The sequence below is a fragment of the Mauremys reevesii genome, linkage group 9 (assembly GCF_016161935.1).
Source record: "Mauremys reevesii isolate NIE-2019 linkage group 9, ASM1616193v1, whole genome shotgun sequence".
NCBI lineage: Eukaryota > Metazoa > Chordata > Testudines > Geoemydidae > Mauremys > Mauremys reevesii.
Window position 1 is genome coordinate 12,796,139 of NC_052631.1, and position 20,310 is coordinate 12,816,448.

At 40.6% G+C, this 20,310-nt stretch overlaps 1 protein-coding gene across 1 annotated transcript in view; it reads right to left on the minus strand.

Annotated features, from left to right (window-relative positions):
• The window catches only part of NAALADL2 (N-acetylated alpha-linked acidic dipeptidase like 2), a 651,889-nt gene that overhangs the window by 233,559 nt on the left and 398,020 nt on the right, over nt 1-20,310 (minus strand). Inside the window, exon 6 of the mRNA XM_039489638.1 lies at nt 5,612-5,755. Within this exon, the coding sequence (XP_039345572.1) occupies nt 5,612-5,755 (144 nt within the window). The remainder of the gene's footprint in view (nt 1-5,611; nt 5,756-20,310) is intronic.

Sequence of the window (20,310 nt, forward strand, 5' to 3'; positions counted from 1 at the left end):
TGATTCATTATTCAAATTTCACAAATGAGGTCTGAATGTAAATCACAACAGAATGACCATTTGGCAGTGGAATGGTGTGAATCTAAGATGAAACAGGTTCAATATTTTTAAAAATATTTATTAAAAGAAATTATTAAAAATTTGCCACAAAACCTCTTTGGTTGCATTCAGTCATTTTCAGTTACAGGTATGTTTTACCTCTCCCTTGCCACTGGTTGGTGTGATTTGCTTGCAGATTATAATAAAGTTTGGTATTACAGTAATTAAGGAGATTCAGTAATGATCAGTAATTACATTTTGTAGATATAAGAGTGGTTATAAAACATGAAGTGATTCTACCCAGACTACAAACATTTTGGCCTGAGTATGGGTTACTGGTTATAACATGGTACTAGAAGTCTTTCTATTCCTGGTTCTCTTATGAACACACCATTTGGTCTTGTTCAAGTTCTTTAACCTATCAGTGCTTTTGCTTACCATTCTGTACAAATGGATATAAACAAGTCTACCTCAGTGCAAGGGATGTTATGAAGTTTATTAAGTCAATGTTTGTATAACATCTAAAGATTCTTGAGGCTCTGTCTACACACACAAAGTGTGAAGTTTTAACTGTTCTGCTATAGTTAAGAAATATACCCCTCCCCACTTCTTCATGTGGACAGTTATACTGATATAACAGTGCTTACCCCATTACAGCTTATTCCAGTAAATGTAGGGGAATAAGCTATAATGATACAAGGCACCTTAATGCCCGTATAACTGCATCCAGACAGGGACTGTATCAATTTAACTCTTTTGTAAAAAAAATCAATCCCTCTAACCAAAGTTAAAGTGGTACAAAATCTCTGTAGAGCAGGCCTTGGAGGAAATACGGTGATACATGGTCATAACATCCTGGATTTATTACTGCTCTGCAGGAGAACAGAGCAAATTTTCTCCAGTTACCGTCAAATTAAAAAAAATAAAATAAAAAGCAGCACATGTTTTGGTGTAATGATGAAAGCATCCACAATTTAAACATTATTTATAACTTCAGTGGCAAAAGGGTCCATAATAAAGCTACAGTACAAGGTGTATGGGCTGATGTTCTCCGTATTAAACACATCAAGAAGTTCGCCAAAGAATAGGAGAGTGTTGTCATAGGATAGGAGTTAAATCTCTCTTCCTCTTGCTGGAGTGTTCTGAGGTAACATTAATGAATTTTGTCTTGCTTTTAAGACCCGTACACATGCCCAGAGACACATGTGATGAATACATTTTTAGAAACAACAACCAAAAAAGACTTACATCCTACGTACAGTAATATAATGTTAGGGCTATGACTACTAGAGTCAGAACCTGTACAGTAATTGCTAAAAGCAAGCAGATGAATCTTTTAAACAATTTGTATCTTTTATGAGAACAAACCACATAAGCATTTTTATAACAGTAAATCCAGACTGCCATTAAATAGATCAAAGTAGTCCAAATGCATTCAGCATGTGAGAAAGGCAGCTTACCACATCTGTGGATTTGATGCTCGTGATGGTAAAGAACTAACACCAGTAACCAAACAAAGTGAAGTACTGCTAAATGCAAACCTCCCCAAATAGCTCTCTCATTGTAAAAGTCAAATTCTTGATTCAACCTCCCTGATATACAAGTCCTAGAATAGCCTTGAACAGAGGCTGTGAAATATACCAAACGGAGCCATATTAACATAGCAACTTTGTGGTGTGCATCCAGCATCCTGCATTAACACAACTCCACAAACCTCATTTTCACTTATGACCCAAGGCAAAATTTTAAATACAGGTCTCAAGTGCTTGTAAGGCTTGAATATTAACCCACCTTCATCACTAAACCTCCAAAAAATAGTGCTAATAAGTAATTAGAATGTTCCTTGTAGATACAGCTGTAAAAGATAGAATTGCTCAGATTCAGAAGTATTTCACATGCGGGATACCTTCACAGATAAAAGTACATCAGAAACTCACTAATAGGCATTAATAACTCAGAGATCCAATTTAAATGATTGAAATTCATGAATTGGTAAGTAAGTGAATGAACAATAACAAAGAAAGGTTTCTGCAACACAAAACATACTTTGTTTACGTTGATAAGTGTATTTTAGTTTTATGATAATACTTCATAAAGTTCTAGTAAATATGCCATAATATATTCTGTAAAAATAAGGTCCATAGTATTATGAGACCTCACTACAATACACTACTCTTAAATCTTTGCTAAGATGCAGGGTGAGACCACAATATTTTTATTTTTACTTTATTCTTGGGGAGGTGGGAGGGGGTTATAAAATGTCTGGATTAATGAGGTTGTACAGCAGTAAACAAAACGCAAAACAAAATATAGGGCAAACTTTTATCCCTACAGTTTATTTCATAGCTTGTAACTATTTAGTATGCCTGAGATGTTTCCCTCCCGATCCTCCCAACCCCTTTGTCACATTACATCACTTGAAAACTGCGGGGCTGGGGGGAAAAGGAAGCAACATAAGAAAACTCTATATAAATGCTTAATCATTACTGATTTTTACAGCTTTTTGAAACATACTGACAAGAGAATGATGAGCATTTTATCCCAACAAATTTTAAGCCACCCAGTTGTCTGAATTGCTCATTCATCTCTTTTGACATCTAAGTGATGAGTTCTACATCAGAAGTGAAATATTTCTTATGCTTTCTTAGGATCAACTGGGAGTCTGAAGTATCAGCCTTCTAATATGTATCATTCTGCTCAGCAGGCAAATTTTTAAAATAGGTTAAATAGTACATAGATACATACCAGCTCAAATCTTTGATTCATTCCAACAAATCGTCAGCAAGGATCATAGGGTCTCAAGGACTGTGTGTCCAATACATGAAAGCATGACACATTCTTTAGCTTTATGTGAAGTTGTTATAAGAGACTCTCTTAGTTAAAATCCAAGAATGATCCATCTTGGTAACTTTAGATTCTATTTGGAATCAGACATAAGCTGTTCCCTTCCAGTCCAAGCTAAGATGAACCATGGCCAGATTTTTCCTAGGCATAGAGTCTGACAAGCCCTTGACTCCCAGAAAATATGCAACTCCTGGTGTCCCAGTAAAATACAACAAACTGAAATAAACAATCAATCACCCAATCCCGAGGCTACCAGGCAAACAAAGCTGAGTGCCTATCCTTAGGATGATTCTGCCCTGGACCCTGAAAGCAGAAGTCTTGTAGAGCTGGAAGCAGGGCAGATCCTGTCCCTCTCTAGAACAAAGGTTGCCCAGCCCAAACACACTTTTAAGGCTTGCTTGCTTCCCGAAGGCAGCTCAGCTGTTAGCGTTCCCTCTAAGCTAGAGAGCTCACACATCTCATCTGGGATGGACAGGCACTTCTTCCTTCTGAAGGGAAAGTTCTTTAACTACTTCTCCACTTGCTGATCACATTGCCTTACATTTTGTTACACTGCTTCTGGCACTTCCCGCACCCTTGATGCCTTTGGGGAAGATGAAGTCCCTCTATAAAAACCACCTAGTCAAGTCTGCACAGAGGAAAATATTCCTTCCTAACCTCAGCAGTAATCACTTTATGTCCAGAAGCATGAGGTCTCACTGCCTTGAGATCTCACTGCCTTCATTCTTAGTACGTGTAAGTACAAATGCTAAGAGTGGTCATAAACTTAACCAACCTTTTTATGTTCTTGTTTTATTATATCCTTATTCCACAATAACTTCCTTAAAGTGGTAAACAACTGATACAACTACACACACATTAGTAAAAAGTTTGCTTTTTACTATAGTAATTGTTTATCACCTATAGATAGTGCAGGGAATACTGTGTTAATGTTATTTATTTACAAAGGAAATTGGCCAAGCTTTTTTAAAGGATGTTGTTAACATATAGACCTAAAGCTGTAAGTTAGGTTAAAAAAATTGTTAATCAAAATTATCATGAAGGTTTGCAAAATTAGGCTAAGAAAAATAATAAAAAATGATAGCGAGCAAATTTTACATTGCTTATAGAGTGAAAAATATATCTAAAGGTCATGACTTATTTTTGCAGACTTATTTTTGCAGTCACAAACATATATGCTTGTAATCAGCACTAACTACTGTACTTGAATAACAAGTTATAAGAGTATAAGAAAAACTATGAGAAAGGAGTAAGTCTTTCAAAAGCATAAAATGTTCCAACTGCAAAGGGGAAAAAATAACAGTGATTAATTAAGAAATGTTATTGTCTTTGTTGGTCAAAATTGTTGTGATCTTTTATACACTGGAACATTGGTGTGTGTTAAATGTAACTGCCTAGATAATTAATCACAAGGTAGTCATTTGATAGTAATAAGACAATAATAAGTTACACATTTACCACAAACTGTAATATAAAATAAAAAGGGGGGAATATAAGAAATCTATACACTTTGAACCACCTCGGCCCGATAGGAATAGTAGTCTTGTGGCCCCAGAGTGGGTCAGCAATTGCGTCTCTTCAATGTGTTGTTGTTTTCTTTGGTCAGGCAACCTGCTTTAATCTACTCAGTTGGTATTTACTATTTGAGGTTTCAGTAATCAATACTTTAACAGAACCCATTACTTACAATGGCCACAATACCTACATATACAAACAATACTGCAAATGGACTGGGTTAAATAGATGAGACAATACAATGTGTGGACCCACTGTATTTATCCTCTTACAAAAGATAGGCGAACACAAAATAAAGATCAAGGGAGTATTTCTGTTTGAAACATGCAGTTCTCCTGCAAAATTCTCTATGCTTATTCCTTCATTTAATCTCTATGCAGCATCCTTTCTGGCAGAATATAATTTACTATTTTTCTCAAATCAGTAATCAGTTTGTTAAAGCAACAATCTGCATGGGTATGATCTTTGTAGAGGCATTCTGAATGCATTCTCCCTTTTCTCCCAGCCCTACTCAACACATTCCTTTCTATTGCTTTTGTTGTCAGAATGCAGCCATCTCCAGGTAAGACATACGGAAAAGGTCCCCTTAGATACGGAAACAAATACACATTAGTGATGTTTATTTTCTAGCAAACAGATACAAACTAAATAATATGAAAGATGGATCACCATTTAGAAATACTACGTATGTGCTGGAGGCAGAAATAAGACACAACCCATCGCATTAATATGGTAGTTTAAATGCTCCAACAAGGCCTAACAAACTGCACTGCATCACTAGCAACATCTCCAGGGTGATGATGCATAAAGTCAGAGGGATTTTCTAGTCAATAGCAGGAATTAAAGTTTAATGCCTTGTACTAAGAGACTTCATACTCCTGAAATGTGACTTATAAAAACTGAATCTCGGCAGATGCCGTGTTTGCTGAAGCTGAAACTTGGAAGCAATGCGAATATGGTTTCTGAAGCTAATGCACAAAATGCCTTATTTTAAAAATGTCTCTTTTATAGTACTTCACAGCATTTTGTTTTCACTCAGCCTCAACTTAGCAGATCTTTAGAGTGTAATTTATGGGCCTTTTCATAGCCTGTTCTTAAAAGGCTGCTAGCAGAACATACCTACAATCAGACAAACCCTCAATTATACCCAATTACCCAGAATGTATTTGAAGTGCTTAAGGACCATTCCATAATGAACAGAAACCATCATCACCTGTCACAGGCAGTTTGAGAGGGATACACCCATCACTTTTGCTTCTGTCCTCAGGTAAAGAAACAAGTCTTTTGACTAGCAGTGCAGATATGGGTTGCACTAACAGTGATGTAAGGTTCGATCGGTTCTGTCTGTAGTTTCCATCTGAAAATGAATAAAAGAGAGCAAACAGCAATTTAGTAAATAAAACATTAAAAAGGAAAATATTTCCAGAGTCTGCATAGGTCTTAAAACAGACAAAGCCAGTATACAGTTTATGATATAGCAGACTCACCCCTACAATGAAAAGCTGGATTTAGATTAGCAGCCATTACTCTGCACTTACATTAATGAAAGAATTTTAAATTTTGAGAGAGTAATTTCTAAAGAAGTAAATCACCTAAAAAAAAATCTCCTGTAGCACATATTAAATTGTCTGTGTGGTACAGATATGAAATGAGGGTGGCATGTAGTAAAAGGAATCAAAAAAGAAAAGAATTATTGGGATTCTATGGTTACCTTTGTTCAGTAAGGAATGAATGAGATGATACAATAGTATCAGATGGCAAAACAGACATTAAACACAATGCTGGATTCCAGAGCAAACAGATGCATAGAGAAATGCAAGCACAGTGCCAAACTGACTGGATTGTTTAGCTTTGCACAGATTTTTAAATTACACAAAAAATAGCAACATATAGCACTGGTGTTATTCAAGGAGCAAAAGACCTACATTACCATACAGAGCAAGGCTTTCACAAGAATTCTGAAAATAAAACATACAAAGTAGACCAAACTGCACAGAACAATAGCCTCATAAGTGTTCTACTCAGAGATCCTGACTTCTTGACGTGAGGAGAGCCAACATGCATATATCTCCAAGCACAGAAATAAGAAATATATTCTTTCCTCTTTAAAGACCAAATCCTGCTCATTTCATTGATGCAAATGGGAGTTTCATTTGACTAAAGTGAACAGGATTTATCCTCTAAATGCAAGTATGTTTTTGTAATGTAGGGGTGAAGGTTCAGCTATGGGATTTCTAACTGATTTCTTATGGACTCATGCTGAGCAGATGTCAATGGGGGGAAGCTTACGTAAAAGCAAAATCCTGCAAATACAGCTACAAAGAACATCGGAAGCAATAGCACAAGCCTGGCCATATCAAAAAGCTCAAGCCAACTTTCAAAATCTCTCCCAAAATGACAGCAAAAGTTAATACACTTTGTGAGGTTGGAAGCCCAGAAGGGGGGAACAGTTGCAGTGAACTGATTCACGAGACAAGCTGGAACCTGAGCTCTCTCGTTTGAAGTCATAATGCAAGCCATTTGAGAAAGTAATAGGAAAGGAAAAATCTCTAAAAAGATAGTTGCAGTAAAGGAGGAAATGACTGTTATGAGAACAAACAAAAAATATTTAACATTAAAAAGGTTGAGTGAGTGAAGCAGAAAAACTGATTATTTCACTAGGGGACAAATGCAAGATGCTTGAGGAGGAAAACTCCTGACTTAATAAAGGATTCTCAACATGCCCTGGAACAAAAGACTGATGACCTGAAAAAACAGTCTAGGTGAAATCATGTTTGTTTAATTGGGGTCTTAGGATATGCTAAACCTCACAAACTGGAAGATTTTTCAGAATCCATGTACCAAAATGCCTTTTGGCTCAATGATAATGATTTGCCTATTACCAGGAGACATCCTGCAAGGAACTCACCTCTAAGAGCAACTTGGATCCACTGTTATGCAATTTCCAAACTCCCATGCACTGAAACTGGTTCTATAGCAAGCTAGAAAAGCCAGCAAAATCTGCTGTATCCCTGCCCATACCACATTATTTCTAGTCTGGAAATCCAGAATAAGGGTAGATATTTGATGAGATTACAAATAAACTCTGTGATAAAAAAAAGTATCTGTTTTATCCAGCCTGGTTGAGGCTGGTGTGCAGTGTTTTACAACACCAAAAGACAGCTGGCTATTCCCGGTGATCTCCATAATGCAGTCACAAGGTGTTGGAGCCATCAAGAATCAATAATATGCACTCTAATCAAATTCTACAAAATTACTAACAAAAATCCTGTTAGTAAACTAGCATTGAATTAAATTCTACAAACATCTGCATGTATCCTTCCTTTGCAGACAGTGCTGGAAATACTAGAGGCTTTCCAAGGTTCCATAATTGGCCTTTACAAAAAGCTAGCATATTTTGTTATAGAGAAGAACCTATAGTATGCCTAACATACAGTAGAAACACTCTCAGTCTGAGGGGGCTTGTAGAGTCCTGAAGCTAGCAAGGTAATGCTCAGTTATGTCTCTGAGGAGGCACAACCATGCTGTGGAGGGTAAAAGAGCACCATTCAAATAATAGAATCATAGAATATCAGGGTTGGAAGGGACCTCAGGAGGTCATCTAGTCCAACCCCCTGCTCAAAGCAGGACCAATCCCCAACTAAATCATCCCAGAGCCATAGGGCCCGTGGTTCACTCTCTGGGTTGTAGGCACCCAGTAAGAGGAATCACAGTCTAGGTTTCTACATATGAAGAAGATTTCTGATAGCAGGGAGCTTTTTAGTCTACTGGACAAAGGCATAACAAGGTGCAGTGGCTGGAAGCAGAAGCTAGACCACGACCAGATGGTATTCACCCAAGAGTTCCAAAGGAACTCAAATGTGAAATTGCAGAAACACTAACTGTAGTTTGTAACCTATCATTTAAATCAGCTTCTGTACCAAATGACTGGAGGCTAGCTAATGTGATGCCAATTTTTAGAAAGGGCTCCAGAGGCGATCTTGGCAATTACAGGGCGGTAAACCTGACCACAGTACCAGGCAAACCGGTTGAAACTATGTAAAGAACAAAATTGTCAGACACATATATGACCATAATTTGTTGGGGAAGAGTCAACATGATTTTTTAAAGGGAAATCATGCCTCACCAATCTAAAAGAATTCTTTGAGGGGGTCAACAAACATGTGGACAAGGGGGATCCAGTGGATATAGTGTGCTTAGATTTTCAGAAAGTCTTTGACAAGGTTCTTCACCAAAGGCTCTTAAACAAAGTAAGCTGTCCTGGGATAAGAGGGAAGGTCCTCTCATGGACTGGTAACTGGTTAGAACAGAAACTAAGGGTAGAAATAAATGGGTCAGTTTTCAGAATGGAGAGAGATAAATAGTGGTGTCCCCCAGGGGTCTTTATTGGGACCAGTCCTATTCAACATATTCATAAATGATCTGGAAAAGGGAGCAAATAATAAGGTGGAAAAATCTACAAATGATGCAAAACTCCTCAAGATAGTTAAGTCCCAAGCAGACTGTGAAGAGATACAAAAGGATCTCACAAAACTGGATGACTGGGCAACAAAATGACAGATGGAATTCAATGTTGATAAATGCAAAGAAATGCACATTGGAAAACAATCTCAATTATATATATAAAATGATGGGGTCTAAATTAGCTGTTAACTCATAACACAAATTCAGACTACAGTAAGGTGCTTTTTTTTTTTTAACAGTGGGGACATTAAGTACTGTTGGAACAACTTATCAAAATATGTGAGTGGTTTGTAGCTGTGTTGGTCCAAGGCTACTAGAAAGAGAAGGTGGGTGAGGTGATATATTTTATTAGGTCAACTTCTGACTGCTACTTACAACTCCAAATATGCTAAAGAGCTCTGCAGAAGGACTTAAGAAAAACTCAGCAACCATCTCCTGTACCTCACATCTCTTTCTTCTTTGATGCGAGGATGATGTCTGCCAAAGGAGTTCATTGATGAGTTTTTTAGGTGGTTGAGGAGCCCATTTCATGCCCTGCATATTTTCCCACAGAAGTGACAGGTGTGATCTTGAAGGAGACAATAATTGTTGGCTCGAGTGTTGTGCCATCTGTCTCCTGAGCATGTCTGTTCTCCTCAAAGTGGGTTGTGGCTTGGTGTACGGTGTGTCACCACTGTGTTCTATTCTGCGCCGAGTCCTCCCAGTTTGTTGGGTTGATGCCTCCCTATTTAAGGAGTTTTTTAAGTACATCCTTGAAGTGCTTCCACTGCCCTCCATGAACCCTTCTTCCCTGACTTAACTGAGAGAAGAGTAGTTGCTTCAGGAGGCATGTGTCAGGCACACGTACACAGTGACCAGCCCAGCAGAGTTGATGTTTCATGACCTGTGCTTCTACACTGCTGATGTTGGCTGCAAAGAGAATGCTGATGTTAGTACGTCGGTTTTCCTAGATGATCCTGAGAATCCTCCTGAGGCAGCGCTGCCGGAACCCTCCAGAAGCTTGAGCAGTAGATTACCCAAGTCTCACACCCATACAGAAGGGTAAGGATAACAACTGCCTTGTAAACCAAGATCTTGGTGCCTGTTTGCAGATCCCTATCATTGAAGACTCCTCTGAGCAGTATTCCAAAGGATGTGCTGACACAGTGGATCCTGTATTTGATTTCTGTGTCAATGCTGGCTGTTTGGGAGAGTTAGCTGCCAAGGTATGGAAAATGGTCCACATTTTCCAGGAGTTTTCCACTGATGGTGATTAGTAGAGTACAAAGAGTAGTTTGTGCAGGTGAGGGCTGGTACCTTGATTTTCCCGATGTTGAGAGAGAGAGGCATCTGCAAAAAGATTTAGGGCACTTTGCAGGTCGGCCTCTGTGTGTATGAGGATGACGCAGTCATCTGCATACTGAAAATCAGAGATGCCAATTCTTGTGAACTTAGATTTTGTTTGGAGACATCGGAGATTGAGGAGTTGGCCATCCATACAGTACTCAATCCCAATTCTGTCAGGAAGGCAGTTACCAATGAGGATCAGGATCACAGCAAGGTAAATGGAGAAGAGTGTTGGAGATACAGCCCTGCTTGACACCAGTGCGAATGATGAATGGTTCGGTCTCTGAGCTGTTGCAGAGAATGGTGGCAGTCATCCTATCATAGAGTAGTCTGATAATGGAAATTAATTTCTGTGGACAGCCAAAACCTACAAAATGCTTTCCATAGGACATCATGATTGATAGAGTCAAAGGCCTTGGTTAGGTTGATAAATGCCATGAACAGTTCCTGGTTTTGCTCTCTGAACTTCTCCTGAATCTCTCATGCCACGAAGATCATGTTCATTGTGCCTCGAGATGGCCTGAAGCCACACTGTGATTCGAGGAGAAGTTCCTCGGCCAGGGGAAGGAGGCATATGCACTGATGACCGTGGCATATTGGTTGTGTGCTGAGCTTGAGCTGAAGAATTATGAGACGCTCGTTGATCCCCACGGGAAGCTCCAAAAGCTGAATGGCGATCTTATTTTTGATGGCAAAGCCAATCCCATGAACGGCTCTCTCTTCAGGTGGTTTTCCTTTCCAAAAGAAGGTATAGCCACCCCCATCGGCCCGGCGGGTCTCACTAAGGGCTGCAATGTGAATGTTGAGTCTTGCCAATTCTCTGGCAATTGTGGCAGTTCTTCTTTCTGGGCATTCACTGTGCTGAGAGTCCATAAGGATGCAGACATTCCAGGTGGAGAAATTCATTGTCTTATATCTCTTATTTTGGCCGCACTGTTGAGTGATACCACTGACTGCAGCCATCTAATTGGAAAAGTGTGAGACAGCCTATGTTTGGGGCACCTTTTTTAGCCCTCTCCGCATTTGGGGTGAGCAGAAGGGATCCTGAAAAGCCCTGCTCTGTCACAGCTGCTGCTGTCGAAATGCACTTCTGTTTCATCTAAGCACAAGATGACCGTCACATGGCTGCTGCCTCCATGCAGATTTGTGACTGAAGACTCCCAGAGATCGCTGGGCCTGTCTTCACCACCACTCGTTCATTGCTGCAGGGCTTTGTATGGGTGTGAGCCCTTTGGCAGAGGCCAGTGCGTGAAATCTTTTCATGTAGGGAAATGGTGCTCGGGTGGTAACCACATGAGACTTGACAGGAGGAAAATCCTGACCCAGTGGCAAGGGAATCCAAGAGAACCAGGGACCTCCCTCCTGCTGCAGCCCTCATCCGCCTCCACAGCCACAGAGCACTACAAGGTCCTTTTATGCGCCCAATCCACCGTTGGGGTCTTGCACCTCACATATACCAGAAGGAACTACCTCAGACAAGAAATCAGCTCATGCTCCCACATGCTGGAAGGAAAAAAAAAATCAGGAAACCTACCTGGAGCTCATGCAAGAAATCGAAAACAACAGAAGTTGGTCCAATAAAAGATATTCCCTCACCCACTAAGGATGTGACACATTCTCCACCAGAAGTCTTTAAATCAAGATTGGATGTTTTCTCTAAAAGATATGTGCTACCAGAAGTGATATACTTGATGCAGGAACCACTGTGTGAAATTCTATGGCATGTGCAATGCAACAGGTCAGACTAGATGATCATAATGGTTTCTTCCAGCCCTAAAATCTATGTGCCTAGAGGCAATGAGTGACTTGGTGGTCAAGAATGAAAATGAAGGACAAATGTCACCTTGAGGATATCCATGTTTACTTAAATGTACAAGTAGTAAGCAACTGAAACAAAGGCACATGCAATAACAAAAAGGACTAGTACCTCACAATTAATTACAAATTAAATATGACTTGAATGGGAATAAACTGTTTAAATATATTCATGTCAGAAGTATTCCGACATATCTGATAAATGATGAAGAACAAGGGAAAGGGATGTTTGAATAAATGAACTCACTGAAGGACAACCAACGTTCTAGAAATATAAACTTTATAAATGGACATCCAATCCTAACGTTGTAATTACTTTGCCAACAAAGGCACACTGAAGAAAGGATCTGTAAATGCTGTTCTACTAAGTTTCTTTTCACAACACCCTTCATTATGATGTGGCAATAGCAAATTCCTGGCACATTATTCTAATTATGCTAATAGTGCTTAATGTATAAACCCCTTCATGAGACCTAATGAACACCACTGAAGTTACTGAAAATAGAGGAAAAGGAAAACATAATTTTAATCTCAAATGCTACACCCCAACTTGAAATTTCATGTACTGGATGGGATTTACCAAGGATCTTATAAGAGTTAGGTACTCAGGCTAGGATTTTAAAAGGAGCCTAATGTAGTTGGGTGCCCAAATCTCATGGGGTTTCAATGGGAACTGGATACTTAGATCCCTTAAAACCTTTGAAAATCCCTCCCTTCTCATGGGACAGTATCTATAGGGAGGGAAGGGATAGCTCAGTGGTTTGCGCATTGGCCTGCTAAACCCAGGGTTGTGAGTTCAATCCTTGAAGGGGCCATTTAGAGATTTAGGGCAAAAATCTATCTGGGGATTGGTTCTGCTTTGAGCAGGGGGGTTATACTAGATGACCTCTTGAGGTCCCTTCCAACCCTGATAGTCTATGACTAAAGACAAAAATTACAGATGCCAGGCCATATTCTGCTCTCAAATCATAGTAACTATGGAGTTGTGATGAATTTATACTGTTGCAACAAAGAGCAGAATATATGGTCCATGTAGCCAATTAATGTTAAAAACAATTTGCAGTCCACACATGAATTCAGCATACTAACTACTTGCTTTAGTGGAGCTAACTGGCTGAGTATGAGTAAAGTTTGCAAGCTCAACCCTGTATCTTATGGAATCCAAATCCTAAAGCCTTTGGGCAAGCAAAACTCCCACAGACATCAAAACTTGACTAAAAAAAATGAACTCAAACAATAAATTGTATCATTTGCTTTATTCCTGATGAGAAGTAAAGATTTTCAGGCCAGAAGAGATGATTAGATCATCTAGTCTGACCTTCCATACAACACAGGACATTGAACTTCATCCTGTTACACCATTATGATCCAAATGTGGGTTCTTTTCCTAGTTGTTTAACTTGCTGTATACTTTTTACAAATAACAGCATCCTTGTATCTCAGTTTCCATATCTGTCAAATGGGGATAACAGTTCGTCCCTATTTTCCAGGAGTGTTGAGCGACTTAATTCATTAGAGTTTGTACAGTGCTATAACATCCTTGGAAAGTTGCCATTTTGAGAATAGAATAATTACACTTCTACAGCACCTTCCATTAAATTCTTTATGCATCCAGGTGCAAGCATAATCTTTCACACTGTCCTTGGAATAAAGAATCATAGGGGGAAGGGGGAAGTGCAAAAAATCTAAGAGGGACTGGGAAAGATTAAGAAAAATCTAAGAGGGACTTTTTTTACCCTCCTAACCACAGCATATTATTTTATCCCTAATTTCTTACTTTAATATTTCCTGATTATTTTTAAATACAGAGGAGTGTGTGGTGCAGGAATTATTTTGTGTTGTTTGTTTTGATCCAGGTCCAGTGCACAGAAAAAGGGAGGACGGTATTACTATATGTTGCCATTTCTGTTTATTCAAGTCACCCTCTACAAGGATCAGATCAAACAAAAGAAAGTCAATAAACAAATGTGGCCCAAAATGTATTCTGTTACTGACAAAATTCAGTAAAATAATTCCCCTTTTATGCCCTAAAATACCATTTTAATGATCTAAAATATATTTGAAAAAAGATTAACTGTGACTGAACACCGGGCCATAATTGTACATACTCACATCTTTGACTTTCTGGTGCATTAATAATAAAATGGTATTCGTTTTGAAATATCTGAAGTGCATGCCTCATTAAATTTTCACCTAAAGCTTAATGGAAATTTGACAAAGTTTTATGTTGAGAACAGATACCCCAAGCAGGACTTTACAGCACACTACGAAAATTAAATTATGGCATAAAAAACAGAATAAAGTGTGTTTTGTTAAGTAAGAGGTTCTCTCCTGTTAATCCCCTTGAGTGAAGAGTTAGTTCAGTGCATTTCTTTTGGTGATAGAGATGTGTGTATTCTTAGCATTGCATCTGACCGCCCTCTGACAAACACTTGATCTTGCACTAAGCCTGATGAAAATGTACCCGCTGTAGGTGAGAATCTCTGGCACTTACAGAAGTGCTCTTTTAACAGAAATTCACCCCATTTTTTTCTGATTGAGTCTACAACTGGTGTGCCACCCCTGCTGCTTATTGTATTAATCATGATTGTTTCAGTTACCTTGTCTTTCTCCCACCCTGCCTCCCTATCTTCATTGTATCCATCTGTTGTTTCCAATTGTATGCTGAGAAAGGAATGAACTGTCATTATTAGGTATGTACAGTGCTTAGCATAATGGGATCCCAATCCCAGATTAGGGCCTCTCGGAGAGACAAGGACTTTATTATGATATAAATCATAATAATTCTGCTCTGCAACACCTGTTCTCAAACCCTCAGTGACGACTATTTACTTTCTGTCATAGCAAGCACTATTTCTAATATTGATGTGATTCTGTCTACCTGTCATCCTCTGTATTAATGCTGATGGAAGAAAACAACTTGCGCTGTTTAGTTGTGGGAGAGGTCAATTAATGTGTGAAAGGTTGTTAGATCCCTTCTACACCTTTAGAGAGGAGAAAGTCTGTGAAAGCCACGTATCTTCACCACAAACAGAGGTCTGGAGGCCATCCATGTTTCTCTCCCTGGGCAGATATAGCCCAGCAGAGGGGATGTCAGTCCCCTCACCCATGTCTCAAATGTGGAGAGTTCCATGGAAGTGGGTGTCGTGCAGTATGCATGTAAGGGGTGAGGTATATCAGAAGAGGAAGGCCATTTTGTGGGCATACTTGAATGGAGTGCATACTTGAAGACTACCTTACAATGGTGGAAGGAGAAACTACCTTAAAGGTGGAAGGTGTCCTGGGAGGTATAGACTAAGGCCTGGTCTACACTGGGGGGGTATTGCTCTAAAATACGCAACTTCAGCTATGAGAATAGTGTAGCTGAAGTCGATGTATCTTAGATCGAATTAAAATTACTTCGCATCCTCGCGGCGCTGGATCGACGGCCGCAGCTCCCCCGTTGACTTTGCTTCTGCCTCTCGCACTGCTGGAGTTCAGCAGTCAACGGGAGAGTGATTGGGGATCGATTTACCGCGTCTACACTACACGTGATAAATTGATCCCTGATAGATCGATCGCCACCCGCCGATCTGGCGGGTGGTGTAGATGTAACCTAAGTAGTTGAGCGTGCATGGGAAAACATACCCCTGGTTTAGGAGAATACTACATTAGGAAGGAGTGTTCCCTGGAACAGATGACTATGGAGTACAGCTGGTCACAAGCAACCTCCCCTGCTATTTTCATTCATCTCCTAATGAAATAAGCACAACATAAAGAGCCTAGTAATGTATGTCAACTCAGGAGTATTATGTTTTCCTACCGCTATCGTTATTGGTAAGTGAAGGCAGAACATCACTTCTTGGTCTTTGTAAAAAAGGTCTAAAACTCTGTAAGATTCTGTAAGCAGGGATTTAGTGTATTCACATAGCTACAGGAATTGGGATTTAGAGAAAACCATAAAACATCACCAGACTCTTGAAAAAATTGTGTTGGCAACACTATGTGTGTTTGTTTATATACTTTCACACTGATTTGATTTTTTTTGTGGTAGGGGGGGTGGAATTAATCTTGGTTTACACTAATTGAGAGTGTCCCTTTAAACAAATGCTACTTTTGTTCTTAAAAACAAAACAAACAAACAAAAACACCAAACAGGAGCACTTTGCAAGATTGGAACCCATGTCTCTAGAAGGAAAAGAATCTTGCATGATGGTCACTGTCATTTCATCCCCAGCCCCAACAAATCTGCTCAACCATAGAAAAGAAAAAACGCCACTCCTCTGTCTTAGTACAAATCGCTTGGTCTTAATACCCACTTAATGTACTATAAAAACACTGTCAGTCTTGTTTCTTTTTAAGTTAAATGGAATTGAAAGAAACACATTTATTTTGCAAAGGCAAAACCACTGACACATGTTGATGCAAAAGCATCTTCCAGCTGCTGCACCTGCTCTCTCCCCACCTGCATTCCTTCCCCTGCCCCCGCTGTAGAATATTTAATAAAATAAAATACAAACAAAATCTTTTCACAATGTTTTAATCACGTTATATCCCCCTTTCCACTCAGCTTGTTATAGTCACTTATCATTAAAATGACAAAAACGTGGCTGAAATAGAGCAAAATTAAGAAATGTTTCTTCTAGGCCAATGGACGTGATAAACCAAGAATTTCCACCTCACAAATACCCCAGAGTTTTGTTAAATATTTAAATGAAAAAAGGAAATAGAAACTTGGCTACAGTGAACAAAAGGGAAACAATCAGTAGGGAAATCATTTCGTCATCTCCTTCTGACCATACAATAGATGGAAAAGGAACTCCAGTAGCTGAAGAAGGGGTTAATTATTTCACAAGAAATAAAAGTCAAAACTAACTAAAGAAAGGTACTTCTCTGATCTGATTGTGAATATGAACTTGGCCACTACTACTTGAACTAAAAGAAAATCTCCACTGACTGTCAGCAGTATAGGCCCTATGATATATACTTGGGCGATTTGTATTCTATCTTGTAGATGGAATTGGTAGACATACACACTAGCAGATTCATCAAAATATACACAGTTCTATAGGACCTGATAAGAAGAAACGTTATTATAGTAATTAGCCCCCCAAAATCATGACTTATGACTATGTAATGAGGTCTACAAACCCCCTACTGAACACACACAGAGTGGGGAGGAGACTGAGACATACCAGGGTACTGTCCAGACCAGTGGTGGGCAACCCGCAGGCCGCCAGTTTGTTTACATTTGCACGGCCGCCTGCAACTCCCAGTGGCCGCAGTTTGCCATTCCCGGCCAATAGGAGCTGTGGAAAGCGACACGGCTGTGTGTAATTGCAGCCTGCTGGCTACACTTGGATTACACTGTACTCTCACCAGCCTTGGTTATACTGCAGTGTGACCGCAACACACCCCCAGTTTCAGATTTCCCCCCAGAAATATATGCCCTGTACTGCCCTGCCCAGCCCTCTCCTAGACAGCACACATAATTTAAGTCTGTTACTCCTTTAACGAAATAATATGCCAATTTATTATCTCAAATAGTTATTCAAACACTGCAATGTAAACACTCTGGATTAGATAAAATGGTAAAACAAGATTATGAACTCCAAAGAGATAGATTTTAAGTGAGTACAAGTAATGAGGCATAAAAATCAGAAATGGTTACAAGAAAAACAAAGATAAGGCGTTTACTAATGCCTAACTTAAACTTTATTAGATTCAAGCACATTTTTCACCACTTGCTCAGCAGATTACTGACCAAACTATCAGGTCAGGACACTTTGCCTCCCTCCCCACACCAAGTCCAATGACTACTTAAAGTTTTCCTTTCAGGTGCACTGAATGCAATGAGCAGGAAGAGAGAAAGGGGTATCTTGGGGTGTTTGTCCCTCCTTTTTACAGTTTCAGCTCCCCTCTTGAAAAACAGTCCCTGTTGGGCACCAGGAGACCAAGAGTCTATGTGGAAGGATTTTCCCTGCAGGCTCTTTCTCACCTGTTTTAGCTTTCTTTGTTTCTCCCCCTGCTAAATTACTCTGTTTACTGCATTAATTCAAATTAAGCAGATCACACATTCCTTAGTTTAGGACAGACCTGTTTGCCAATGTCTGTTTGGGTAGAGCTGTGGGGTTTGGAACATATGTAAATACCACCATACAGTAGGGTTGCCAACTTTCTAATCTCACAAAACCAAACACCCTCGCCAGACCTCTTCTCTGAGGCCTCGTCCCCACTCGCTCCATCCCCCATCCTCTATCGTTCGATTTCCCCCACCTTCACTCATTCGCTCATTTTCACTGGGCTGTGGTAGGGGGTTGGGGTGCGAGAGGGAGTGAGGGCTCCACTGGAGGTGCAGGCTTTGGGGTGGGGCCAGGGAATGAGGGGTTGGGGTGCAGGAGGGGGCTCTGAGCTGGGGGTTGAGGCCGACAGGTTCGGAGTGTGTGAGGGGGCTCTGGGCTGAGGCCGGATGTTGGGGTGTGGGGGGGCATGGGTTCTGGGCTGGGGGTGCGGGCTCCAGGTTGGGCCAGAAATTAGGGGTTTAGGGTGCGGGAGGGGGCTCCAGTGTGTGGGGGGGGTGAGGGCTCCAGCTGGGGGTGCGGGCTCTGGGGTGGGGCTGGGGATGAGGGGTTTGGGGTGCAGGAAGGGGATCCAGGCTCTGGCCAAGGATCTTGGAGTGCAGGAGGCGGTGAGGGCTAACTTCAGGAGTGCAGGCTCCAGAAGGCGCTTACCTCAGGTGGCTCCAGGGAAGTGGCCAGCATGTCCCTTGGTTCCTAGGCGCAGGGGTGGCCAGGTGGCTCTGTACACTGCCTCCACCCGTAGACACTGCCCCTGCAGCTCCCATTCGCCATGGTTTCTGGCCAATAGGAACTGTGGAGCCAGCATTTGGGGCAGGGACAGCACATGGAGCCCTCCACCTAGAAGACAAGGGATATGTCGCTGCTTCTGAGGAGCCGCACAGAGTTGGGTAGGGAGCCTGCCTATGCCACCAACCGGACTTTTAATGGCCTGGTCAGCCTTTTAAGCTTATTTAAGTGCAGCCTGCCAGCAACAGTCCAGTCAAAACTCCGGCTTCCACCAGTCTCAGTTACCACTTGCAGGGTGACCCAACACACTCCCACTCCCAGATTTTCTCAAAATACATGTGTTCTGCACTGACCAGCCCCCTCCTGGACAGTTCAGATATTAGAGGCCCGTTGCCCCATAAGGTGTCAATATACAACAGTTTGCTACTTTAATTAGAGTTACCAACCAATTCAGTTTAAACACAATACTAGATTAGTTTTGATTAAAGAATAAAACAAGCTTATTTAAGTGCAAAGAGATAGATTTTAGGTAAGAACAAGTACAAGGTATTAAAGTTAGAAATGGATGAGGAACCAAGTTTGACCAGCAGAAATGGGATAAAACAGTCTGTCTCCAACAGCAAATAGCTTTCCAAAAGCCGAAGGCATCTGGAAGGGAGAAGACTGAGGTCCTGCGCCAGCCACCTGGGAGTTGTCCTGCTGACATCAAGTATCTATCTCATATAGGTACCTTTAATTGTCTCTATTTCCAGAATTCAGCTTGCCCACTAATGCTCTGGGAAAAGACGATAGTCCTGTCTGTCCTTCACTTCACCTTCGCAGAGTCAACTCCTACTGTGAACAATAACTGAACTGAAAGCTGAGCAAAGATCTAGTGATAAGTAACACACAGACTTTCTTTTGGGTGACAACCCAAATCAGTCAACTGACCACTTCCTGAAACTCGATGTCTACACTACCTGCTGGATCGGCGGGTAGTGATTGATATATCAGGGATTGATGTATCGTGTCTCGTCTAGATGTGATATATCGATCCCCGAACGCGCTCCCCATTGACTCCGGAACTCCACCAGGGCGGGGGAGCAGCGGCCGTCGATCCCATGCTGCGAGGACGTGAAGTAAGTCAATCTAAGTCGATCTAAGATATGTCGACTTCAGCTATGCTATTCTCATAGCTGAAGTTGCGTATCTTAGATCAATTCCTCCCAGTGTAGACCAGGCCAAAGTGTACACCTTTGTGTACGTGCACTAAAGATTGTCTCAGAGTGGCTGTGAGCCTTTGTTTTGGAACAAGTTTCAGTCAAGATTGTTGTAAAATATGTTTAAAACTGAACAAGTTAACTGTTAACTAAGATTATAGACCACTGTGCACGTCTACTATAGTTAATGGTTTCACACTGCCTTTTAAGTTTTAGCTATATAGAGACATAAAATGAGACTAAGCATGCAAGCTTTTTGAATTGTACTCAAGCTATACAATCTGTCATAAGTGTAGGAGTTTATTTTAGGTACTTCCAAATTC